We start from the raw sequence: 27,011 nt of genomic DNA on the forward strand, positions 1-27,011 counted from the left end.
CCAACCCACAGCCAGCCATTTGTTTCAGATTTGAAAGCACGCGACGCACGCCTTAAGTGATAGTATAGGAACAGGCCTACCGATTGTGCGTAGGCACGAGTTCAGCAGGATCGTCGATGTAAACAAAACAACAGTCGGACTTATGAACAAACTCTAGGATTACAAGTGTGTTTTCAAGATTTCAAGATGCCAAGATACGCTCAACTTGTCATTGGACCTGCGGGAAGTGGGAAAGTATGTCCATCACAACGCACACACACCAAACTAACAAATAAAGGCAGTCGCAGCTCTTTTCTTGTTGTTGTTGTTGCCCCTAGTGGTTTTTGTTGCTGTTGTATGCTGCTGATGTTTTGTTATTATAGTCTATAGGTAGTGACTGTATTATTTTATTCTTGGACATGTCTCATGATTAGATTCTAAAACTTTTCTTGTTCATCTTTATCTGTGTTTAGACTAATTTATGAACTTTATAGCCACCACAAATTATTAGTTTATGAAATGTAGTAGGCCTAGAGAGATAAATATTTATATATATATATATATATATATATATATATATATATATATATATATATAAACTGTTCTACATTAGTAGCCAAAACTGGGCAGCTGTGTGTAATTTGTTTGTAAAGTTTATCTGTTTTTGGTTAGTGTGCTCGTCTTTGAAGCGGAAAGTCCGGGTTCGCGTCTTGGTTCGGACACAGACCCCCCCCCCCCCCCCCCCCCCCGCTCATCCAGCAGTAATGGGTACCTGACTTTGAGTTGGGGAAGTAGAGGCGTCATGGAAAGGAACTGGCTACCCTACCACAATATTCCAAAGGCCCAGAAAGTTTTCTCACTGACAAGGCGATCCCCAATATCCGGATCGGATTTTGGAACAACTTTACTTTAACTTCATCCCTTTTTAATTTGATGTTGCTGCCAACCTTGGTGGCTTTCTTCAGATTTGAAGCTCATGTTTTGACCTTTAGCCCGAGTCCATTGCTATTTAATTTATTACTGAGATTGATTGGTAGGTGTAGCCCAACCTTTGTTGAAACGGTAAATTTTTACTTTGACTCTCGCACACAGATGCCTTGCAAGTTGCTTTGGAGGTCAAAGTGCAGACATGTTGTGCTGCAGATCATGCATAAACCAGTAAAACTGTCGCAAATCAATTCTTTTCATGAAAATTTCAAACCTAATTGCAAAACATCAAATTATGGGTTAAAACGAAGCCCTATGCGCAGGGGGAATGCCCCTCTGAAACCAACTGGTCTTAGGCGCAGAAATTACTACACAATCAGGCTTAGTGTGATAAAGTTCCATTAAAACAAACAAAAACTATTAATTTGCGACGAAATTGAGGTTGATATTTGTGTTCAGTGCGTCAGTTTTTTATATTATAGTAGAAAATCAACACAGAGTAGCTCTAAGTGTGAAACGGGAGGGAGAGTAAAAGAATACCATTGAAACTCATGTCTCATATATGACTAAGTCTGTTCCAGTGCTTAGGCTAATTTGGAGTTTTTAATGTCCCTGCTTTCCCCAGTCCACATATTGCAGTAGACTGGTCAAACACTGTGAGGACCTCAAACGATCGGTGCAAGTTGTAAATCTAGATCCAGCTGCAGAATATTTTGACTACCCTGTCATGGCTGGTAAGTTGGTGAATTTTTTTTTCTTTTGCTGGTTGATTTCTCTGCAGATATGAGATTTTCATGCTACTCTTTCTTACTTTCTATATTGTTGTCTATGTCATGTCATTTTGTCCGTCAAAATTTCTGGTGAATGCAATTGCTTTTCTTCATTGAGATCATGTGTAATGTATTTATCAGCTATAATCTTAACGAGTTGTCAGAATTTTATAGAGTTGCTCATTTTACTTGCTACAGGGACAATATAATATAGGAGGTTCCATGCTCAACAAACAGTCAGATTAACTTTCATTGATATTGTTTAACCTTTTTACTTCGGAAATGAAGTATGAGACTCGTCCATTTTAACTTTCTCAAAGTGTGGATAAATTTCTTTACTGTTACTTCATGCGTTAGCACTGTTTGTGGTTCTGAGTCCCCAACTGGTTACATCAAGAACAGACATGTGCTGAAAATACTTTTTCCCCCTTATAACTTCTTGCAATTAGGAATTTTAAGATTCTGAACTTGTTTCTTTGATCAGATGTAGTGCATGAAGGAAATGGATTTAAAATAATGTAGCTACGAGAAGTTATAAGGGTAGTCTTTTGGGATCAGCATTTAATTTTTTAAAGTACAGTTGAACCTGCTCTACCTCCACCCATACGAAACCATCACTGGTAGAATTACAACTTTCTACTACTGTTTTCCTCCCTTCTATATTCTTTACCCCATAATGGCTCCATGTAAGACGTCCACCTGTCTAAGGCAACCACTCTTCCTCTTGACAATGGGTGACTGTCTTAGACAATTTCGATTATATATTCACAACATGGTAAAATCAGGGGCTCATCAATTTTTTGACATATATGGGGTTATTGGTATAATCTTAACCCTTTGAGCCCTGGCCTCCTAGGGCTACCATGCCGCTCTGCCAGAGCTTCTGAGCGATATATTAGTTACTAACATTCATATGATCATCAGAATCACATTCCATATCCCACTTTAGGGGGTAGTCCTTGTCATATGTAGCTTCTAATTCAGAAAGATCTTCAAAATAATGAATAATTCCAAATAAAAGCTACAATTCAACTAAGTACATAAACTAAGTTCTTTCTTCCTTTCTTTCAGATTTGCGAGATCTCATTCAGATTGATGATGCAATGGAGGACACGAGCCTCAACTTTGGTCCCAATGGAGGGCTCATATTTTGCATGGAGTAAGATCCAATATATTCTTTAGCTTTTGCATCATTTCTCTCCTCTGCTTCTGTTTTAAGACTGATTGGCTGGCTGATCTTGTTGAGATTTCCCAGACTTTCCCAGTTCTTCAATAAAATCATACCCTTTTAATTTTTTTACCCCCGTTAATGAAACAGGATTGAATTTGCAAAAAGGAGACCTACTCTGGTTTATTTGCATTTATGCGTCTTGTCGTAAATGATATGAACATGCTCATTTTTATTTGCATTTATGTTTTTGCCACTTATATATGTTTTTGTTTTCTGCTTTGGGTTTATAACTATCTGAATCCAGAAGGGTTGTGGGTACTCTGTTTTTTTTTCCCCTCTCCAAATTCTTATTTTTAGGGAGGGTTCTGAGGAAAATTCAAATTTTTGCTCATGGAGTGGTTGGCAGGTCTGTGTTACTTTCATAATTTCTCGTTCTTTATGTGTCAGCGTCAAAATGTTGCTCTACAGTAAGAACAAACTTACCCTTGGTGCTCTCTTTGCTGGTTTCTAGGGGTCTCAGGTTTTGTTGATGGAACATTTAATACCAGCATCCTAGTTGGAAGTTCTCCATCATGCCTTTTCTCTTCCAAACTGATTTTATAATAATAATAATGAAGATAATTTGTATAGCGCCCTCTCCCGTGTAAACACAGGTCTAGGCGCTTTACATAAATGCATGTACGAACAATATTCACGCACGCGACACACACACACACAATTACTCACACTCATACACTTACACACAAACACACACACATGATATACACATACACATTCACGAATACATAACACTTACACATGTTCACACACATGACGCCAAACACACGCGCACACACACGCACGCACACACACACACACACACACACATCTACTTGCTTATCACACGCACACGCTTACACATCGTCACGAAATGAGCATAAAATAATATACACAATATGATAGCTCTCCCCCCCGCTGACCTATATTTCTATGGTATGTGTTGTTTATTGTGAACCTTTGGTCGTGGGTGGTTGGTGGGTGCTCTGGTGTGGTTTGCTCTTTCTTTCCTATCAAACATCTATTGTTTTTTTCTCCTTTCCTTCTGTTTTTGTGGTTGTTTTTCTCTTGTAACACCTCTAATCTTCGGCATTTATATGACCATGTTGTGTTGCAAGTGCCGTGAAACTCAAACTAAAACTGAACCTTTGGTCTTGTCATTTTTCATGACTTTAACTGTGAACACCCTTGCGGTAGATTGGTTCACCTATTTTGATAGTACAAGCTTACTGTTTTTACGATGTCTCCAAGGCATTATTTTAAAGCTATCAGGCCATGGTGCCTTGTTTAGAGTGAAAAATGCTCTTTAATTTTTCATGTTATCCACCCAAACTGAAGGGAAAGTGTTCTTTGATACTTGAAATTCAAAGAGTTGGTTCTTAGAGGGTGCTGATAATGGGCTGTACCTATTTACTGTCTGTATCCTTCTGCTCTTTCTGTCTGTCTACCCTTTTCCCGGCTGTCCATAAATGGCTGTTATCTTGTCAATCTGTGCCTTACTCGTTTAGATAAATTTGGTACTACAAAATAAGTTCTTGTATCTTTTTTATATTTTCAGATATTTGGCACAGAATTTTGACTGGTTGCAAGAACAGCTGGATGAGCAGGAAGATGATTACATCCTGTTTGATTGTCCTGGTAAGTCATCAACAAATTATTGTCTTGTCACGCAAATGATCAGCGAGAGTGCCTCTCATTTAATTTCTTACATTGACTTTAGTTTGCATTTAGTTGCTCAATATGTACACTTACAGTCCAAGCTTGTTTATTCTTTAAAAATGTTGTTCTCACATTGTCAAACTGGATGTTTTTTACAGAGAGTATTGAGGAAAGTTTTCCCATCATGATAACTTGATCTTTGGGAGGAGTCTGTTGTTGTTCTTTTAAATGTAGGATATTTAATACCCCCTAATTAAAGTGGTGGGCTTCAGCTGTGCATTTCAGACCCAGCTGAGGCAGAGAAAGATGCAATGTCCCAGCAGAAAAACCGAGATTCTCAAATAAAATTATACCCACTTGGAAATCGAAGTTGTTTTTAAAAAAAAAATAATTTTTTTGCATGTGAGGGTGAAGCACCAAACCGCTGCACTGAATCATCAGTATGGAAGTGGTACATTCGGAAAACATGAACAGAAAAAGTTATTATATATGTGATATAGTTTGAGGAAATTAGGCACATGGTTAGGAGTGTTTTTAAGTGAATTGACAAAAAAGTCAAAATGCGTCATCTGATGAAAAATAGTTCTTGGCTGGAACTAACAGTTTAGTCATTTTTAGGTTTTCAAGACATAATACTGTTTAAAAACCCCCAAAAAGTTTTTTTGATAATCTTTTTAGGAACGTGTGTTGAAAATCGTTCATAATTTTGGAACCATTTGCGCCATCTTATTTTAGGATTTTAAGAAAAGGCCATAAGAAGGCCTGGAAACTCCCACATTGCATACCATTTTAAAGGTCTCTCATTGGAGTTTCTCCAGAAATTTTGTGCATATGAAATATACAAATAGGCTTGATCTTATTTAGACCTGCAGGTTTGCCGACAATCGCGACCCGATCTGCGAGCTGGCCGATGCTATCGCTAGGCCCGCCTGTATCAGTCAATGTGCGTAGTGCGAGGCCTGGCCGACTGCCAGCGACCCCTTTTTCTCCCGTCGGCTTCGTCGGCACTTTCGTTTTCGTGCCGACCGTCGACGTGCGCACCGCCGACTGCCGACGTCGGCGTTTCCGACATAATTGTCGGAACCTAAGTAGAAATGCGAATACGAAAAAGGACGACAACTTAAATTATCTAGGCCAACTGTACTTTCAGTTTCGTGCTCGAGCGGCCATTTTGAATTTCGTTTGTTGACTAATTCAATTGTTCAGATCGTGTGGATTCATTCAAGTCCGATTCTCTTGCTCTAATAGAATCTAGATCTAGATCTAGATCCAGATTTATATAGATCATTATAGACCTCAATGGAGGATTCATATTCCAATTCTATTGTGTCAAACCCTATCATAGGTTGTGCTGTAATATTAATATTGGTAAAAATAAGCATTACATCAGGTGCGTGAATTATTTATTTATTTATCTTAAATCTAGAATCTAGACTCAGCTGAGTCCCTCTGTTAAGAATCGGATGCGGATTTCTAGTTCAAGGCCTGCACATCCAAGACCTGTTACAAAAGCCACTACAAGCTGACCCTTGTTATTTTGTTAACTTGTGTCGCTTTTGTGGAATTAAGCTTTTATTATAAAGTTTCCAGTGTTGTGAAATGTGAAATCACAAAGTTCATTATTGAATTTTTATCAGTTCAACTCTTGAAATATAACTTTTTAATCTGGTGTTTATTTGACTTTTTGTTGAACACAGTCCAGGTTTGTTTATGTTATCAATGGTTTCCAAATGACTGCCTACAGATCGAGAGAGAGAGAAATTGCGGACTTGCTTAATGACCTCAGATTGATAAATTTAGCTCAATTTGCTCTTACAAATGATTTGTTGAGTATTTTGGAGGACTATTTCGTTTTGAAAGACATTGACAGCGATGTGGAAGGCGCCAAGCGTGAAGGAGAAGAGATCCGTGTGCTATTGCCATGCCCATGTCTTTTTACCACTTTTACTACCACTCCTGTTACAAGTGGGGAAGAAATTCTGTCTCCTCATTCCTCTGGTAAGTTGTAGCCCAGTTTTAACTAAATGTTCATGTCCTGAAGACTTTTAAGAATAATATTCAAATTATAGTGTAACAAAATTATTCTTTTCCAAGTTACGAATAGATTGATCTAGATCTATAAGATCAATATCTTAGGCAATTCAGTAGTTCTTCTAAGTGATAAAAGTTGCACCTATGTACTGAAAACTATTACACAGGCTCATATTAAAATATTTTAGGATACACACTAATGCAGGAGACAGAGCATAGTGGAGGGGTTGAGGTGTTTCATTTTTTAGGGAGGATGATTGCTATAGCACTTCACTAGACTCTAGTGTCTTTTCAGTCGAAAAGTCCCTTCTACTTGTACAGATCTGATTGTAAACTTTCTCTTTTACTCCCTATTACTATGAAAAAAGTTGATGCCGGGGAAAATGTAAAAGTTTGTTTTAAACTTTGCCCACAGCCCTTGCGACCCCTGAGACGAGTGTAATGGACTGTCCAGGTGTCCTGCTATTGTAAACATCTTTGATCTTAATGCTCCCGGTGCTGTTGATACTGTGGCCAATCAGGCTGGGCTTGCACTACGCAATAGAGCGTGGTCGATTCTGCGGGACTAATGTTAGACCGGCAACTAAACTGACACCCATTTTTTTATCTTGAGATTGAACACCCTTGATATGTACATGCTAGTCTCACTGGGTCTGTGTGCATTTGTCTGGTTTCTAAATCAGTTTGTAGAGGAAAAGGGGGAGAAATTTCATTATTGTATGCCATTTGCCTAAAAATATAGTTTCTATTTAAATTATCTGGAAGTGTTGTCTTTGAATTATCCTCGAGTATTTTAGATAAATCTCTTTCTTCCTCATGAAATAAGACATGTTCATCTCACATGATATTTAACCACAACCGTATCTATCTTTTCCTCTCTTTTGAACAGTTGATGATGATGATGCTCTTTGCCAAGCTTTCACAGAGGGTCTGTCAGCAAGAATTACACCGACAACAAAACAATCTGATGCACTGGGAGAAGTTGTTAAAAGGCTATGCAATTACAAGTCAGGAAGTCAGCCATGCTACGCACAATTTCCTGCAGATGTTGTATTACAGCTTGGGAATTCCTATATGGAGATGTCGAGAGATGAACATGATATTGCTGTTGTCAGTCAGCTTAGTGCTGGAATGGGTCGTTCTGGACAGGCTAAACATGCGGGGAGAACAAGTGAAAGGAAAAAACTCGAAAAGAAATATACCTTCGCATGGCGAAGTGATTTGCAGCCATTTCTTGATATTGTTACACAGTATGAGTCTAGATAAATTAATTGCAGTGACCAAACACTATTTTTATTATTGTGCTTCTACTAGAGTTCATAATCAAAAAGATCAAATCCCTTACATGCATTATCATTCGTTGAAACCAAGCATGTTATTGATTTTATTTTAAAATTATGCAGAAACCCAAGCTGTCTTGTTTCTTGGGCGTCAGCCTAAACACTCTGACACCATTGTGAAGCTGGTACCAACAAATGTCACCAAGAAGAGTGTTAATAATGTGTACATTGATGCAGCAACAGCTAGCAATGCACGAATTGAATAGTAAGCCAGTGGAGGTTCAGATGTCTTTGGCAGCAACTTGCTCCTTTTTTTTTTACAATGTACACTTCAACTGACTTTTGTTAGTTCTGTTGGAAGAAAGTCGTGCACTAGCAGTGTTCTTCAAATTAGCGATATATAAGGAAAAGAGCAAAATGGCTTTACAAGTCCAAAACCAGTTGTGAAAAACTGACATTGAACAAGTTTACTGTTGTCAGGTTGACAAAAATACAGCAACTTGTTTGTCTGCTGGCATTACACTGGTCTTTACTAACTGGTCCAGTATTCTTCCAAACCTGAAGAAATTGTAGCTTGTTCATGAAAATGTCCTCTTGAAGGAATGCATTTTTCCTGGCAAAGGGGCCAGTTGTGTTGCTTCCCTTTTACACTTATTTTTCGAACACTGTGGCATTTGAGAAAAGCGTGTTCACCTGCATGCTAATAACTATAGTAGGAAAAAACAAAACAATTTTGTGATGCAGTGTCTTTAGTGCACGGCTGTTCAGTTTCTCTCTCCGAGAGACGCACTTAATTATAGGCGGTCTGACCTCTCTCACCCCTTGAGGAAGGTAATGAATCATGGTGGGTTACACCATTTCTACCAGCCGATCCGTGGATCTGACCGCTCAGCACGGAATAGGTACAATTTCAAGAAATTATCTAAAGCTTGTAAGCAGCGTTGATTTCTGTGTGAAAACTTTAAGCCTGGCTTAATACTGTATTATAGGCTGAACATCGACAATGACATAGCGGACAAGCATTCTAACACTTGATGTGTGAAATGTGGCACATAAATCTACAAAGGCCGTACAAAAATGTGTTGAAGACAGTGTCAATATATGGTCCGCTTACGACGCAAGTTTGAGCGTTAATGAGTGTTCTGTGTGTGTTTGCTGTGTTTAACTGAGCAAAGGATGCATTAAAGAGCGCATTCCTTTAATAACGGAAGGACACGAGTATACGATGGCATGGAAAAGAACTGTAGGTATAAAGAGCAAACAAAGACAACTAAAAGAAACGCACCAAGTACAAACATTGTTGGAATAGAAGACTTTACTTCCTGAGCTGAAGGAAAAATACAGGAAAAAATACCAAGACCACAAGGCGATTCACAAATAAAACCGTAGCTCCTTAATAGTTTTACTGTGTGTTTATCATACATAAATATTAACTGGAATGACATCAGTTCAGCTGTGAAAGTGTAAAGAATAGCCTTCCATCTACTGTTTTCACATTCTATGACAAGGCTGTGCACATAAAGCAACGAAAGTAACAAGACTTCTCAGAGGAAACTCAAAAACGTAAATGTGTTTGAAAGTTCAGAGTGTGACTGTGAGCTGACAATGAAGACTAAAAATCAGTTGACCCGTTGCTTTTAATTGGGTTTTTAAAGAAATGTTTGTTTGTGATAACCAACCATTGATGTGAGTCACATTCTCGCTCTTTTGAAAATTGAACCGCACTTTCTTTCACTTCTTTGTGATAAATATTATACTGTCATAAAATGCTCTTTCGTTTCCATGTGATCATTTGATTATTGTTTTGTTGACTTTCCCGGCTGTAATAAGAACAGATGCGGTTTTATGTGTACAAAACATAACATTGTGGGTGATCAGTCAATCTATTCCACTTTGATATAAACTCCATAATTGAATGTAAAGAATTCTGTGGCTCCCAATGTAGTGATCAACATGTTTTGAAGATTCATTATGCTAATTAAATGCCTGATCAATTGAATGTGGACTCCGCGGGGATCCATAGAAACTTCTGCTTCTAAGATAACCTAAATTTCGAAAGCCCATTAAAATGTGTGACACTAACAGGGTCCCCTGGACATAAAATAAAAGTGTGTGTTACTGTTGTTTAATTTATTGATGCATCTAACTTGTTTGCTCTTCAATTATGATATTTTATTCATTTAAAAAATGAAATGTCTGGTAATGTCCAGGCAATGTTTTGATAATTTCTTTGATATGATTAAATGCCCCTGGCAGCTTGCTAAGGGCTGTCAAAAAGGAATCAAATTTTAACTTCAATCTCTGAAAGAACACGACTACCATTGAAAATCATTCAACACAATGTGAAAATGGCCTTAATCAATGATATTCTTCAAACCAGGCTTGCCTGAGTTGAAAGCAGTCTGACTTGTCAACTGAGCTGAGTGTGTCTTCAAGCCATTGTTGTATTTTTGTGGCGTATATGCGGAGATTGCTTTTTATATTGTCGTCAAATACTGATAATAATAGAGATGCCAACCAGTACGATTTTACGTATTTTAGTAAGATTTTTTGCCGAAAATACGCGAATACGACTTTTCATGTAAAAATATGCATCCCAGATTGCGAAAAATACGAGATTGAGCTTGCGCGAGTAAACCTAATTATCTCAAGTCCCATCTTTTGTCAAAATAGTATCAGTATCGCAGAACTGGAAGTCCGATGTGGTCAGTAAGTTCATTTTTGCCAGTCGCGATTGTGAATATAATATTTGTTCTGCTTTTCCCCGTCCGGAGAGTACGTTTCACTTTCACGCGAATAGGCAGCTATGGCGGCAGGCGGAAGCGTATGTTACGCCGAGGATCGATCGGGAAAATCAAGATCTACTTTCGCTTTTGTTAGCACCGAGAAGTTTGCCGTGCAAATAAAATGTAAAAAATGCTCGGACTCGTCGCTGTGCTGTCACTTGTTGGAAAAAAGAAAATACAAGCGTCGTCCGATTTTTAGATTGTCTGGCTCGCCATCGTGACCGGTCACTGAACCTGCGCGCATTCGCATCATTATGCGGCATCGTGTGAGTAAAGACCGTCTTTGGTGGGAGTAATGGCGTTTCGAAGTATATGACTACGGAATAGGGGATGAGATTATTGATTTTTTAAATTTTTTTTTGGGGGGTGTTAAGGCAACATCTGAGGACAAAAACTTGGAAGAACATTTCAGAATTTTGATTAGAGCTTTCTGCAAAACGTGGGTTGGTGCTGGCCGTGTGCGGAATCGGGACCCCGAACTTTGCAAGTCTGTGTTATTGAAATGAAGTGTTCACGTTTCATTGGATGGATGAACGTAAATTATACCTACAGTGTATGTTTTTGCTTTCTTTTCAAGACTGGTAGATTTTCAGTGTCACTGCATCTTGCCCTACCACAGTTGTTACAACTCTCACAGTGCATGGGTCTACTTGAGCCATTCAAGTTATTGCTTTTCTCTGAGTTTGAGCAATAATTTGAGTCTGTCAGTTCATAATGTGAATCATGACACCCAGACTGGTTCTTGATAGTCGAAATTCTTGTTTTAGGCCCTTCCGAACTCTCAAAGCAGGATTTATTTTTTATATAATAATGAGAGGAAAATATTATGAAATACTTAAGTCTAACAAAACCCCAGTGCGACATTGAACACTGACATGTTGTTGACTGGATACATGTATATTGTATGCGTGTGTGCTCTCTTTTTCGAGCTGGTGAGCTAGTAATTTTTTTTCAGGAAATATTGGACACCCTGAACATTTTACTATTACTGGTTGGTCGGTCGGTCGGTCGTGGGGAATACACATTTTCCCCTGAAAATACACATTTTCATATTTCCCAATACTCATTTCGGTTTTCTGTTGTTGGCATCTCTGTAATAAGAATTATTGATATATTATACAACAGTCACCTTGTACCGTTTTCACTATGAAAAATGCTAAATTTTTAGTGAACAGTGGTTTAAGCCTTCATCTTTGCACTTTCATATGGACCTACAATGACCATGTTCATCATGACTTAATCAAGGGGATAAAGAACGAATTAATGACGCAAATGTGTGTCGGGGGGGGGTCCATTTTATACAACTGAAAGAATGCGAGTGTTTGGGAAAAATGCTATCTTTATCTTAAGATTCCTGATGCCTGAAACTTGGTCGTTTCTGTTGGGCAGGTCAGATTGAATGAGTGGTTGGAGGGAGCCACTGCTAGGTCCTACTTCTTTTCTTTCTTTCTGTTGTTTCTGTCTGTATTACTTTTGTGAGTGGTTGGCAGTTACTGTGGTGTGGTTTTCTCTTTCTTTCCTACACCACAAACACATAGACAGGTCAGTGGTTAGTTGTCCATCGTTCTTATCTCACCTCCTTTATTTGTGTTTGTTACTCTCTTTTAACACCTCTAATCTTCAGCACTTTTGTAACCTAATTGTGTTGCAAGTTCTGTAAAACACTTACTAAAACATTAAACAAAAACTTATTTTTTCCCTGCACTATAAAAAGTTTGGGTACAAAAGTGACTCGATTTTATTGAATTAAGGGAATAAAAAAATTACTGACACAAATGTGTTTTTCCCTATTTCATCAGATGTGAATAATGTGTTTCTTTTTACTCAAAGGCCAGATTGAGCTGTACACTCACATCCCGGTGATGCGACAGCTGGTAGAGCGACTGCAGGCCTGGGACTTTCGTGTCTGCGTGGTCTTTCTCCTGGACGCTCAGTTCCTGGTGGATGCGGCCAAGTTTGTGTCGGGCTCGCTGACCGCTCTGTCCACCATGGTCAACCTGGAGGTGCCCCATGTCAACGTCATCACCAAGATGGACCTGTTGAGTAAATCTGCTCGCAAACACATCGACAGGTCAGTGGTTAGGTTATCATGAAGCATGACGCTAGACACGTGATTCAACCGCCTAAATGACATTTTCTAAAATCACTTTTTGATAATTTTATGTAGTGCAGCCTTTAATACACCTTATGTTAAAATCCAGAGTTTGAAAGATTACTGCAAAGTGTTTCAATGCTTCAGTAAATCAATCGCCTGTGTCACACCTGTCCCCAATTTCCACATGATTCAACCGCTCAAGTGCCTGTTTTGCAGCCCGGTGGCAAATGGGCGATTGAATCACACAGATTCTGTGGCTTGTTCAGGTGTTCACCTGTCACGTAGGTGGCGTGACACACCCGACTGTGGCCTTTGTCAAAACAGACTGGTGGGTAACATCAACACAAAGTGCCGCCTTTGTTAACTTCGACTCAGCTCGAACTCTATTGATAGCCAAAAGATTTTGTCAAGGCAGTTTGCGTAGTCTATCACTAGGTTTGGTAGTGCAGTTGAGAAAGGGCAATATGGCATCAAATAATATATTAATACTGGTTCCACCAAGTCGGTAAATTGTGGCAAAAACTACTGACAAATGAGTTTTCGTAAAAGTCTGTGGTTGACAGCTAAGGGGTGCTTATTTCACACTCGGTAAAACTATTGGAAAATATTTTTATCGCAACTTTTGGCACTTCGTAATTTTATTTAAGTGTGCACCCCTTGCTGTGTCTGTCAAGTACCATTCTTGAACCATTGATTAGTAAATCAGTGCAGGGTAGATGATACTTAATTTGTCACTCGAAAAATAAAAAACAAACCATAAACTTATTCGCCAGGAAAATTCTTTCTTCAACAAGCCTTTAACTTCATCTCTCCAGCTGTACACTTCAGTTTGAAACAAATCTCATACATTCTATTTACATGCCAAACAATGAGTTTCTTTACAACTGCCCTCATATTGTAGTTATTCATGACTGTTTCAAAGACAGTTCACATGATTTGGAGATGGGAGCTCCACGATTTTCAAATTACCAGAGAGCTGAAGAGGACAAGCAATTTTGTGATAGTAATTCTTTGACAAACTTGACGAAATTGCTCTCCCATTACTGCAGTCAGAATACTGGCACAAAATCCAATGGATGGGACTAGAGTATGTCTAGTGTGCATGGACTTGAAAGCGGATTTGTTAACATGACTTTGAACGCATCTGCTGCATTATACCATAATAACAGAACCAAATTAGCTGTCTATATTTTTTTTAAATTTGGTAATCAAAGATGTGAAGTGTCACGCTTGGAATGAAGGAGAAGGACCATTGATTGCCAAGGCATTCTCTTCTTGTGTAAGTAACTTCGTAGAGCCTACTGACAATAAATATGCCACATTCATAATACAGTGATGGTTGTACTTATCAGACCACAACGCTATCTTGTTAAATGCAATCAACGACATTTGTACCAGGAAGAACAAAACTGTTGAACACAAATATCTTGAAAAGGAACGAATGCAGATGGAAGTGGACAGCACACACAGTGTAATATGGTCTATGTACTCATGGATAATCTTGAACGTTTTAAAGAAAGCAAGACAATGTGTCGTCCCACCCACCCTTGGTGTTCGATTTCTGGACCTTTTAGACCTGGCTGAAACAAAAATGACCCTATTGTCACACATGTTCGTTGCCTTTGATACACATTGAACAAAAACATCCAGTACAAATCGAACCTTAAGATGTATGGTCTTTTTTACCTACTCCATAAGGCCAAAACCAGTCCTGCCCCAGAAGACCAATCCAAATGACAAAAATAATTACTCTGAACTTTTCATAATCACTTTTAAAACTATTATAGTTTGCTTTAGTCGATTACTCAAACGTCCAAGCGACCATTGGCGCTCACAGAGTGGCGTTGATTAATGTCATTCAAACGCCAAGATGCTGTCATACTGTCACTTAAGTGGTTGAATCATGTAGGTTTTGGTAGGTCTAAACCGCCTATGTCCAGTAACTTATGTAAGAATGTAAGAAAGCTTTTTTAAAAAGTTAGTTACATACCATCCTCCTACATCATAGTATATCATATATCTGAATTTTAGATTCATAGGTACGAGCATAAAAAAATAAAACAGTTTTTTGCTTCTCCTGCAAAGTTTGTCTCTTGGCACTAAGATGGTTGAATCATATGGCTAGCGATGAAGTGCATCTATGCAGGTGGTTTCTTGCTTGATTTTGTCAGTTTGTGTGTGTGCTCTCCAAAGAATTTGACGAACACAACTTCAGTACACGAGTAATCAGTGAGCTTAGTGTCAACACTTATTGTCTCAATTTTGATGACCCAGCTTATTTCAGTGCGGCACAATGGTGATCAGCAACAGCATGCTTCTGTTTCAGTTTATGATTATGATGCTATATTGGCAGTTTTGAAAAACATAATGAAACAAATCTCCCTTATCAGATAAATAGAACATCACTGTCTTCCTTTTTTTCTTCTTTTTTGTCCTTTGTTTTGATTTGCTATCTTCTATGGAACAGACATTTTTTAAAACGATGTTCATCCTGTCAAATGCCTAACTCAAGATCACTGTTCAGTTACTAAAGGTAGCATCAATATTGTTTGTGAACCTGCTTTGACTAATTTCCTCCTAACTTTAGTTCAGGCAGTTGCCATATCTATGTTCACCAGTGAGGTAGTTTGAAGTTGTAGATATCTTTATATGTGTATTTGCAAGTGAATAGTAATGCAACTTCTGTGTCTATATAGGTACCTGGAGCCAGAATTGAGCACACTCCTAATGGATGAGTTTGAGGAGACGAACGTTGGTCCCAAGTTCAAATCCCTGAACAAGGCCATGGCTCAACTGGTGAGTGGTTTTAAGCATTTACAGATTAGAAAAACTTTTCTTCTATTTGTTTGTGGGGAGAAAAACGATTTTGTGAGAAGGAAGAGTTTTACTTGTGAAAATTATTTATTAGCCATAATTTTGGGGTGGGAGGGAATATCAAATCAAATCAGTGAAGACCAAAGTGTGGTTTCTGGTCGAGTGCAAATTGACTGTTTGGTGTAAGAATCAATCGTTTGTAACTTTTCCAAATTTTACACTGAGCAGTCGAAATGTTTCAGTGATATAAACTTTTTTTCTAGGTGAGACTGATTAATACTAATAATATGTTAAAGAAAGTAAAAAATCTTGTTTTTCATTTTGAAATCATCTGTCTTAAATCTATAATTCATCGGTAAGCTGTTCAAATGTCCCAAGCCCAGAAAGCAAATTTTTTCAGTAGAGAGAAAAAACTGTTTCTCTCTTTCTAACAATCGTACCTCTACATTTCGTATCTTATCTTTCTTTTTTCAATATATACCATTTGAATTTCGGCAAAAATCTCTTGAGCACATGCAACCAATCCTCAAATTGATTTAATTAAGAAACCACAAAAAATAAAATTTTCAAAGTTTTCGGCTTAGTCCATTTTAACAGCTGGTCCTTGATATATCTGATATATATGTAATATTAGGAAAAATATATACATTTGACCTACCTGACAGGGGGAGGGGGGAACTGCTATCTGATCTGCACAGGCCAAGAATTGATCTTTTAAAACTGGGAAGTTGAAAAAAGCTCTGTTTGGCTTTAAGCCCTCATGGTTATTTACTGTTTGCAGCGTCAGGAATTGTGATGGGAAATTAGGGGGGGGCAATGGCGAAATGGATGGCTAATCTGGCATTTTCAGCCAAGTTAGAGAAACTCGAGTTCTAGGTTCACATGTTGATATCTGTCATCGATAACTTCAATCTAGCCCAATTTTTTCTCATTGATTTGATTGCTGGTTACAGCAATTGCCTTTGAGGCTTACTTTATTTTTTCTTATTATCTTTCTTGGTCATTTTGTCTCATGATGGCCCAGTTGCTTCATTTTAGTTTAGAATGTTACAGGTTTCCAGTTTTCCTAATGATCCTGTGACAGTAAGGGATGTGGGTCCAATATCAGCCATACAAATATATTTTTTTTTATGGAAGAAAGACTGGGTACTTTGTATATGTATGAAACATTATTAAATTCGTCTCAGTAGCTCTTTTACATGCTGAGTGGGTTGATCAGTAATAATTGCTATTTGTTAGACTTTGAATTCCTCATTTATTGGTTGGAGGGTATCACTGGTGGTTACTACTTCTTCTCTCTCCCTATATTTTTCCTGTCTGTTTTATGTGCTTTTTCTCTTCATTGTCTGCCCAGCGAGTGGTTTGAGGGTGGCGTCACTGGCAGGTCTTACTTCCTTTCTATCTCTCTGCAGTTTTTGTCTCTATTTGGGTTGTTCCCTGCACAAAATAAATAGCTGTTATCATATATAGTCAATGTGCTTGTCTGTACTCACTTCAAAGTGAACTTGCTTGCTCCATCCACCACACAGCTGGATGACTTCAGCCTGGTGCACTTCCTTCCACTGGATTACAATGATGAAGGAAACATCACAGATCTGCTGGTCCACATAGACTCAACGATACAGTACGGAGAGGATCTCGAACCCAGAGAGATGAGGGTAAGCTGCTGCAAAGCCATTTTTATTCTGTTAGGACTTTGGAGTGAAGTTAAATTTTAAGCTGTGCAGGAAAATATACTGGCATTTGTATTGTCAAAGTTATGCTCTTTGCAGTTACACACAGAAAGCATGTGTTTAATGACTGTCGGGAAGTTATTTTGTTTTTCTGTCTTCTGGAATGCTGTATCTCACCAAGTCCAGATTCACCCTGACGGGCATGATCGGGTCAGAACAGTCTGCCTTTTAAATGGTCTATTTTTGTTTTGCCTGGAACTTTAAGTACTTACAATTCCCTTCTTCTTCTCGATCACATCACACTTAAAGTCTGGGGTGTGTCGTAAATTGGGCAGTCCTGATCAGTTCATTTGTCTGCCTGTATAGCTTCTCTTGTAGTGTCAGTGGGGTTTGCCACACTTACAATTCTTTATAGGACGGTGTAGGTCATTGTAAGTCATAAGTCCAGAGCACTGATCTGAAGAGGAGAGAAATATTCTGGTAGTGGTGAGAAAAGTTGAGATATCATTTTGATTTAATGATGTTGTTTGAATGGTGAAGCTTCTGCTAGTCATAATGGATCAGTTTTGGTCAAGAACCGAATAACTGATAGATCATCATTTGGTATTTTCAACTGTTCATCGTGATCTAAAGAGTGAGGAGTTTGAATGAAAGGATCTGGCTAATTTTAATCTGTTCTCAGCCTCTTTTTAATTTTAATCAAGCCATTACTTCACATTGCTGATCAGAGTTAGTGGTATAAGGATTAGCTTCTTCATTGATGTATTTAACCCACTCAATCCCATGGCCGAGATATCTCGGTCAGCTTGTGGGCTGTGTTCAATCCCACGATTGAGATAACTCAGTTCTATAGTTTTGTTCCGTATACTAGTTGTTTCGTTTCGGAAAACGGCTTCAAGTTTTATATGAGGTCAATTTATTATTTCCCCGGCCAGTTCAGCCTAGAGGGGTTTTGGAATTTGTTTCTACTGTTATTACAGACGCAGAAATCGCAGTTGTTTTTAAGGCACTTTCAGCATATTTGTTCACAGTGATCTGCTGAGCTTGTCTAGCGATCAATTCTCTCTGCCTTTCTCACACATAGATTTTTTTTAATTCATGAAAATATTTAACAGTCTTTGTTATACATCACATACAATCTAGACACTTACAAGCATATTCGAATATATCAATGTAGGCTTGCTCTTGCTCATTTGGCCATGAAAAAAAATTATTCACTCCAAAAATGTCAAATTTGTAGAACACCCCAAAGCAAAACTACTAAAGCTAGGTACTTTGAATTTGGTATGTCTAAAGATCCATCTTAAGTTGTACTTCGCGCCAAATTTCAAGCAATTATATTTAAGGTTAATAGTGGGCCCTTACATAAGTGCCAAAATGACCGGTTTCTGGGTACAATTTTGGGAAAAACTCCCGGGATTGAGTGAGTTAAAAGACTCGATTCCCATGTTTGGAAAGTCAATTTTTATTGAGTATCTTTGTCTTTTTGCTCGAGTACTGTACTCCTCTCAGCTCAATATGACTCTGTCAGGGAGTCATGAAACAGCCTGCCTGAATATCCTAAATTGTGTTGATGGGGGAGAAAAACATGATCAGAGAGTCAATTTTTTCTTAGTACTTTTTCTTTGCTGGTGGGCTTTATTCAGCGGGATAAGTCAAGACTACCAACCGGGTGGTTGGTAGATATATACCTATTACTGTTGTTCTAACCTAACTAACCAGTTGTTTGTGAAATGTTGCCTTTACAGTACCGTCTTGGTGCTTACTTCAAATCTTGAAGACTGCTTGCTGGTTGGTTTCATTCATGAGAGAGTGTGTGGTTGGGTCTAGTTGGTCCACAGGTTGTTCTTTTGGACAGTGAAAACAGTACTTCTGCATGCACAACAAATAGGAAATAGGGTTTCCAATATAAGCTGTGTATCATGTTTTGTTTTTGTGGAGGAGTTGTTGATTTTTTTACTCCCCCTTTTTTTCAGGACCCTGTAGACGCAGAAGGTCAAAATGAGGATGTGGACAGTGGACTGGATGACTGACACTTTGTGAGAGATTGGGGGGGGGGGGGGATTGTATATAGGTATATATTTGTATGAAAGATGGTGTGAAGATTGTGGGGTGACCTGGAGCAATTCCATACCTTAGTATTTTACTTAACTGATTCAGTGCTGAGCCAAAACTTGTGTTCTTTCCTGCTGTGCTGAGCAATTTCTGAGTGAACAGAGCTCCCGGTCTTCCTCAATTTTGCAGATTTGCAGAATTCCGCAAATGGAAAATTTCCGTGAAATTCATGCCCCCCCCCAAAAATCATTTTAAAAAATGCAAAATTAAAAATTTCCGTAATTACTCATAGTCAACAATAGCCAACCCATACCGGAAGTGCTCTTTTATTTGAAAGTGTAGACAGTGTCATTCACTTTCACTTTCTAAAGCACAAGAAGCAAAGCACCAGCTCTGTAAACAAGAGGAAGAAATGACGATTGTAGCTCAATAGATCTTGAGCCTGCCAAGAAAAGAAAACTCTGAACAGAGCTTGATTTTTTATCAGACTTGTTTATTTGTAAGTATTGTTGTAGGTACCAGAAGCTAAATTTTCAAAGTAGCTGTATGCCAAATGTGTCTGTTCCATTTGAAAGGCCTATATCCACTGAGCATTTTGGTACCATTCTTTAACCTCTCAGTCTATTTTTAAGAAAATAGTAGATGTTTAAAATTTGATCTAATTTGTTAAGGGGAGACACTACTTTGAGACCCATTTTAAAGACATGAGCATAAAGGGCTGTTTTAAAATTTTCATTGGGTTGATTATGAGGATATTGTTGGATTGCAATAAAGATATAGTGATTCTAACACAATCTGAGCGAGGAGCGGCATGGACTTAGGGGGTTCGGACCCCAAAACAGTGTATTGTGAGGAACACAATTTTACCACCATCCTTTTTTTGTATCTTAATAAAAATTGATGTGTGTAAGTACTGTATATTGTTGAATATTCCCACAAAAGGATTTTGCAATAGATCCAATATTGTGCTGTGCAGGCTTTAGGAAATATGTACACATTTGGATCGGCCGACATAATCTGCAATTTAAAAAAATTCCTTTGATCACTGAGCTATAGCTTAGGGACTAATAGGTTTATTGCAAAATCCTTCTAAGTGAACAGAGGTGAGGTATTTGGCAACACTCCTGCCAAGTTTCGAAGAGATCTAACAGACGGTTGTTGAGAAATAGTGTATTTTGGAAACCCACCCCCTTACGATTTTACATTCTGAGAAAAAGAAGAAAATGTAACCAAATTAGTTATCCTGAAATAACCAACACATACAGACATTGAAACCAAGCGCAAAAGTCAAGACTACTAGTTTGAGGATTATATTGAGGTAAAATTAGTACAGACAACATCCAATTTCTTCGTAAAACATCCATTTATGAGAACTCACTGAGTCGAAAAATATAATCCAACAATCCAGCGTCGGAGTTCACAATAATCCCATGTCAAAACCCACCAGCAGCATACTGTTCTCCTCCTTCTGCCCTCACAAGTTCTTACTCCTCACGAAGTTGGGTTGCCCTCCTCATTTCTCGTCTCCTCTTATTAACATTATCGCACGCCTTTTCCGCCTTCCTCTTTCGAACACCATCCCTCTTGTCACTGTACTTCTTGGTGGGACAGCCGATGCCGAGTCTCAGGTCCTGGAGAATTCACTGAGTTGCTCTCGCCCCTTGATTGAACTCACCGACACTGACTACCGCTGCCACCTCCAGTCTCTTTCTACCTACAAACACGTGCTTTGGGCAGCATGCCCATATCACTGGGTGGATACTTTCTTTTGCGTTTTGTGTTTTCCCGTCAACGCACCGTGAAAGCAGCTCGTTGTCAGTCAATCGCTGATATACCGGAAGCATGTGCTGTGTCACAAAGTCCCTCAGGAACGAAGTCATGTGCTTTTCCTGGTCCGGTGCAGGCAAACCTCTCGATATAGCCCTCTTATAAAAACACCAGGACTCTGCTCCCTCTGGACAGTCTTCATGCTGCGGCTTTTCATTAGTTGACGAACAGTGCTTGAAGGACGCCCAGATAGCTTTTTTCATTTCAGGAACAATCTGGTGTGCCCTGATAGCTCTAGTAATTGCAATTTTCCAATCTTAACCTGCGTAAGTTTCCCCTTCCCATGCCCTCCTAAAGTCACTTTTACCTTTTTTTTTGTCCTCCACCAACTTTCTCCAACCTGTCCCTAACCTTTTTGCAATGTGATTTACACCCTCCCTCTTCTCTACTATAATCTCATATGGTTTTGAGTCATTGATCTGCTTGATCATATTACTGTCCCCGTCACCCCAATGTTGTTGTGTACAGTCTGCCCCTGTAGCTAACAACAAAAGAGCCATCACTGGAACCTGGTGGCACCTCATAATACTCATATTCAGCAAGATGCAGCCCTTTCTTCTCAAGATCTGCACTGAACCTGATCATGCAGCTGGTGACTGATCTTGCAAATGGAGATGCAAAAATTCTTAACAGATTTGCCTCCACAATTTTTTAATCATCAAACTCAATGATATTCCTTAGCATCTTATTCTGACTTATCTTCTCATTCACTGTTTTTAAAATTTTTGAATGATAGCTCTCAAGAGCATTTGTAGTGGTGGCATGCATTTTTAACACATTTACACTGCAGAAGGCTGCCCACAGGTGTTTCTTGCCCCACTAATATTGTGCCACATCAGAAGGCACTAAATTTTTAATTTCATTTGTCAGACCCGTGAACTCCTCCTCAGACTCAGTAAGGACCTGGGCCATAAAAGTGTCGTAGACAGCTTTTACAGCCCCGTGTCCTTGTCCACAGTCCTTCTCCAGGTGCTGTTCTACGGCCTGGGAAATGTGGAACTGGCAGCGGTTCACTGGGATGCCAGGAAACGCTGTGTCAGTTGTAGAAATTTCGGCCATGTCTTTATGACAAAGCAGGATGTTTATGAACAGTCATACAGATCTGACAACAGTTTCAAACACTGTGTCATGATGTGCCTGTCCTCCCGAGACAAAATGGCATGGAAGATTGGCATACCACGGCCCTCCCCGTCTAAAGACATCACAGTTAACAAAGGATAGAGAAAATGATTAATTTTATGTGCACAATCCATCACAAGGACTTCAGGGAGCTTCTGAAGAGTGCCCCCCATGGCTTTGGTCTGCAAAGCACGAAAAAGAAAACCCCCACTTTCATCCTGTCCCGCCCTTCCAAAGCCACCCTCTTCTACAACACCATCCAAAATCCACAGACAAGCATCCCCATCAGAATACCCCCCAGTCCCAGCAAACAGTCGAGAACAGTTGTAAATAAATGTCCTTTGTAAGAACAGACTTTCCATGGCGTCTTTCAACAATGGATCTCTTCTCCGCTGTTTTCATAGTGTTTGACACCAGGATGGTCTTGTCCAGTTCATATGGAGTAAAGCGTTTCTACTCTGGATACAGCTGGAACACCTGAAAAACAACCCAGCTTGTGACTGATCTTGCAAATGGAGTTGAATCTGAGGCATCATAGATCCTAAATACTTATGCAACGATTTTTAAGCGATTTGCCTCCACAATTTTTGAATCATCAAACTCAATGATATTCCTTAGCATCTTATTCAGACTTATTTTCTCATTCACTGTCTTTTTGATTTTAGAATGGTAGCTCTCAAGAGTATTTGTTGTGGTGGCATGCATTTTTAACACATTAACATTGCAGGAGGCTGCCCACAGGTGTTTCTTGGCCCACTAATTATCTTCAAAATATTGTGCCACACCAGAAGGCACTAAATTTTTAATTTCATTTGTCAGCTCAGACTCAGTAAGGACCTGGGCCATAAAAGTGTCTAAGACGGCTTTTACAGCCCCGTGTCCTTGTCCACGGTCCTTCTCCAGGTGCTGTTCTACGGCCTGGGAAATGTGGAACTGGCACCGGTTCACTGGGATGCCAGGAAACGCTGTGTCAGTTGTAGAAATTTCGGCCATGTCTTTGTCTGTAACAAAGCAGGGTGTTTATAAACAATCATACAGATCTGACAACAGTTTCAAACACTGTGTCATGATGTGCCTGTCCTCCCGAGACAAAAGGGCATGGAAGATTGGCATACCACTGCCCTCCCTGTCTAAAGACATCACAGTTAACAAAGGATAGAGAAAATGATTAATTTGATATGCACAATCCATCACAAGGACTTCAGGGAACTTCTGTAGAGTGTTCCCCTAGGCTTTGGTCTGTTTGTCAGACCCTCGAACTCCTCCTCAGACTCAGTAAGGACCTAGGCCATGGCTTTGGTCTGCAAAGCACAAAAAAGAAAACCCCTCACTTTCATCCTGTCCCGCCCTTCCAAAGCCACCCTCTTCTACAACACCATCCAAAATCCACAGACAAGCGTCCCCATCAGAATACCCCCCAGTCCCAGCAGTCTAGAACAGTTGTAAATGTCCTTTGTAAGAACAGACTTTCCATGGCGTCTTTCAACAATGGATGTCTTCTCCGCTGTTTTAATACTGTTGGACACCAGGATCGTCTTGTCCTGTTCATTTGGTGTCTGCTCTGGATACAGCTGGTTTCTTTGGCCATTTTGTTCAAGTAATGAAAGTCTGGAAATACCTTGCACACCTAGAGCTGATGACATTGTCATAAATTTAATGTTGATCATGCAACAAATAAATGAGATGTTAACTTTCATTTGAATTCCGCCAAATTTGGGACAACGGGTATTTAAATTGTATTACTGTTTATTTAGTTTTTACGTTAAGGGGGCTCGACATTTATTTGAGGTTTCTTTTTTATCCGTCCTTTAAAAAACAAAAAAACTACTATTACCAACTGTAACCTTAGGTGAAAATATTTCGATTCAACCATGCATTGTCTTGTCAGACCTATTCGTTACCATGGAGACGGTGGCCATTTTGAAAAATAAACAAAAAATACATGCATTTTTTGGTACATCACCATTCCTATAATTTTCACTCTTTGGTCATTTTTTTGCTTGATATGTCTTCTAGTGACATAGTTGTAGATAGAGAAAGCCTTTGATTGTCTAATTTATCCTTTTTTGGTACTTTTCAAAGCAATCAAAGTGAACCATATATTTTTAAAAGAAAATACACCCACCCACTCTCAAATATCAAGGTGTAAAAAAAAAAGTAAGACAAATACAAAAATTATAAATCTTTCTCTATTTGTAGAAATGGATAAACTAGCCCCACGCAAAATTTGAAGACTGTATCTCCAGAAATAGTAAAATGGTGATGTACCAACTACTGAGCAAGACCTGAAAGATGAAGTTTTGAGAAAAATGACGTTAAAGTTTACATTTGTTAGCTGACATGGCGCATGCTATGTAAAGTGGTTAGTAGCCAAATAATTCACACCAATGAGTGTTCTGAACCTACCTCAACAATTAAAAGCCCCTGAGGAGTATGTAACACCCTCCTGTTCCTCTCTTTTATCTCTTTCATTGAGGTGCCGCTGTTGGGGATGTTTCCTCTTCCACTTGGAAGCGTTCTTGCCCTTCCTCCTTGCATGGTGAGTCCTCGTTTCAGCCAATCCAATTGTGTGAGAATGAGTTACTGCTCCCCATGTCAAGCCTAGCCTTTGGAGACACTTTGGAGAGTCCCATTGGTCCCATGTTGAACGATATGACACTCAAGGCAACAGCTGTTTCGATGGTCGGGAGGTGAGCAAACAGCACCTTAGGACGTTTCCAGATTGTGGAGTTGAAACACTCGTTTGGATTTTGAGTGGTCATTTTCGCACACCTTTCCAAAAGTGCTGGATCTGTCAGCTTCTTCATGACGGGGAAGACATACCTTCCAATATCAGGGGATATCGTTGGGTTGTGGGGAGGCGGCTGTTCACCTTTGGCGAGGGCACGCTTGTATTTGCACCACGATGTTTCACCATCGGGGCATAAACGGTGGTTCGGTGCACTGTCCATAGACATCATATGAAATAGACCCCCCATAACACCCATTTTCATCTTATCCACATCTGGGGCATTTTGTCTCAAGTTGGTAGCGTATGTGTTTGTGATCTTTTTGATTTTTGCAGCAGTCAGCTTGCGATTGAGCTGCTGTTTATTGTCCTTTTTGACCTGCTCGAGCTGGTTAAAAATTCTCTTGGCGATGTGATTCACAGTCTTCTTTGCGCACTGTGATGTTGTAGATGGTAAGCTCGTTCACACGATTCAGCGCCTTGCTATCCCCGTCGCACAGCATTGTGCCGTAAATAAGCTCCCGGCGTTCAACTGACCACCCAAAGATCATTTCCGCTGCCTTAGTTTCCATTGCATTTGATGATTTGTTGAAGTTTTTATTACATAGAGGTCTGTGTCGTTCTAACCAGGCTTCATACTGAGGGGAATCCGGCGATGGTGCACGAACACATCCAGCACAGAAATTCGACACAGTGTAAGTGTCCAGCACAAACCCACTGCACAGAAATTCCACACAGTGTAAGTGTCCAGCACAAACCCACTGCACAGAAATTCCACACAGTGTAAGTGTCCAGCACAAACCCACTGCACAGAAATTCGACACAGTGTAAGTGTCCAGCACAAACCCACTGCACAGAAATTCCACACAGTGTAAGTGTCCAGCACAAACCCACTGCACAGAAATTCCACACAGTGTAAGTGTCCAGCACAAACCCACTGCACAGAAATTCCACACAGTGTAAGTGTCCAGCACAAACCCACTGCACAGAAATTCCACACAGTGTAAGTGTCCAGCACAAACCCACTGCACAGAAATTCCACACAGTGTAAGTGTCCAGCACAAACCCACTGCACAGAAATTCGACACAGTGTAAGTGTCCAGCACAAACCCACTGCACAGAAATTCCACACAGTGTAAGTGTCCAGCACAAACCCACTGCACAGAAATTCCACACAGTGTAAGTGTCCAGCACAAACCCACTGCACAGAAATTCGACACAGTGTAAGTGTCCAGCACAAACCCACTGCACAGAAATTCCACACAGTGTAAGTGTCCAGCACAAACCCACTGTACAGAAATTCGACACAGTGTAAGTGTCCAGCACAAACCCACTGTACAGAAATTCGACACAGTGTAAGTGTCCAGCACAAACCCACTGTCCACATCAATTGCCACACCCACTCCATAGTGTGACGAATGACCCCTTTTGTGCCACGTGCCATCGTACGAAACACCCACAACTTGCACACCAGAGGGACTTGTCTGTTCAGTGGCATAGACTCCAGCCTGATGTCGTTCCTTCACCACTCTAGCAAAGGCGGACATGACTTCTTCCGCAGCATCAATCGCAGCCGCTCTGACGTCAAGGCCAATTTCACTGAAGGTCTTATGATGCATCACATTTGGAACATTCGTAATGCTGAACATTGTTTTCATTGTGCTTAGAGGGGCACCACATTCCTTCGCAGCTAAAACGGTACGCACATTGATATCGTAACGATGGGTGGGTTTTGGAAAAGAAGAATTGGACCAAACTTTTTTCTGACACGTATAGCACTCCACCGTGAAACGGCAGGCTAAACCGATGTCTCCTGATGTCGTAATGGAGATGTTGGAGCCATAACAGATAGGGCATACGATTACCTCAGACAACGATTGAAAAAAACGACGAATGGATGAGGCAGTATCTTTCTTGTAGAAGATCAGAAGCAGAGGAATGGTCACCAAAAGCTGACATCTTCTGCTCACATCGTAACGCATTCAGTTGGTCGCCTTCTTCAACAGAACAGTCGGAAGCCGGCTCACTGTTCGAAAAAGAAATAAAATTGTATTACAACCA

The 27,011-nt window shown here is 39.6% G+C and overlaps 1 protein-coding gene across 1 annotated transcript; it reads left to right on the forward strand.

The window, feature by feature from the left end:
- On the forward strand, positions 1-27,011 carry LOC101854492 (GPN-loop GTPase 3). The gene is made up of 9 exons (XM_005096103.3): positions 1-234; positions 1,532-1,640; positions 2,748-2,835; positions 4,442-4,521; positions 12,470-12,710; positions 15,431-15,530; positions 17,078-17,206; positions 19,198-19,260; positions 24,699-27,011. Exons 1-8 carry the CDS (start codon positions 187-189, stop codon positions 19,252-19,254), a joined length of 852 nt encoding a protein of 283 aa, XP_005096160.1. The 5' UTR covers positions 1-186; the 3' UTR covers positions 19,255-19,260; positions 24,699-27,011.

This window comes from Aplysia californica, unplaced genomic scaffold, assembly GCF_000002075.1.
Source record: "Aplysia californica isolate F4 #8 unplaced genomic scaffold, AplCal3.0 scaffold00121, whole genome shotgun sequence".
NCBI classification, from domain to species: Eukaryota; Metazoa; Mollusca; class Gastropoda; order Aplysiida; family Aplysiidae; genus Aplysia; species Aplysia californica.

What these genes read in the sequence shown, in the direction of transcription:
- LOC101854492 (XM_005096103.3), top strand. Translation starts at nt 187, where the DNA reads ATGCCAAGATACGCTCAACTTGTCATTGGACCTGCGGGAAGTGGGAAA. An exon ending in GCTCGCAAACACATCGACAG is followed by an intron (nt 12,711 to 15,430) that starts GTCAGTGGTTAG and finishes GTGTCTATATAG; the next exon opens with GTACCTGGAGCCAGAATTGA. An exon ending in ACAAGGCCATGGCTCAACTG is followed by an intron (nt 15,531 to 17,077) that starts GTGAGTGGTTTT and finishes TCCACCACACAG; the next exon opens with CTGGATGACTTCAGCCTGGT.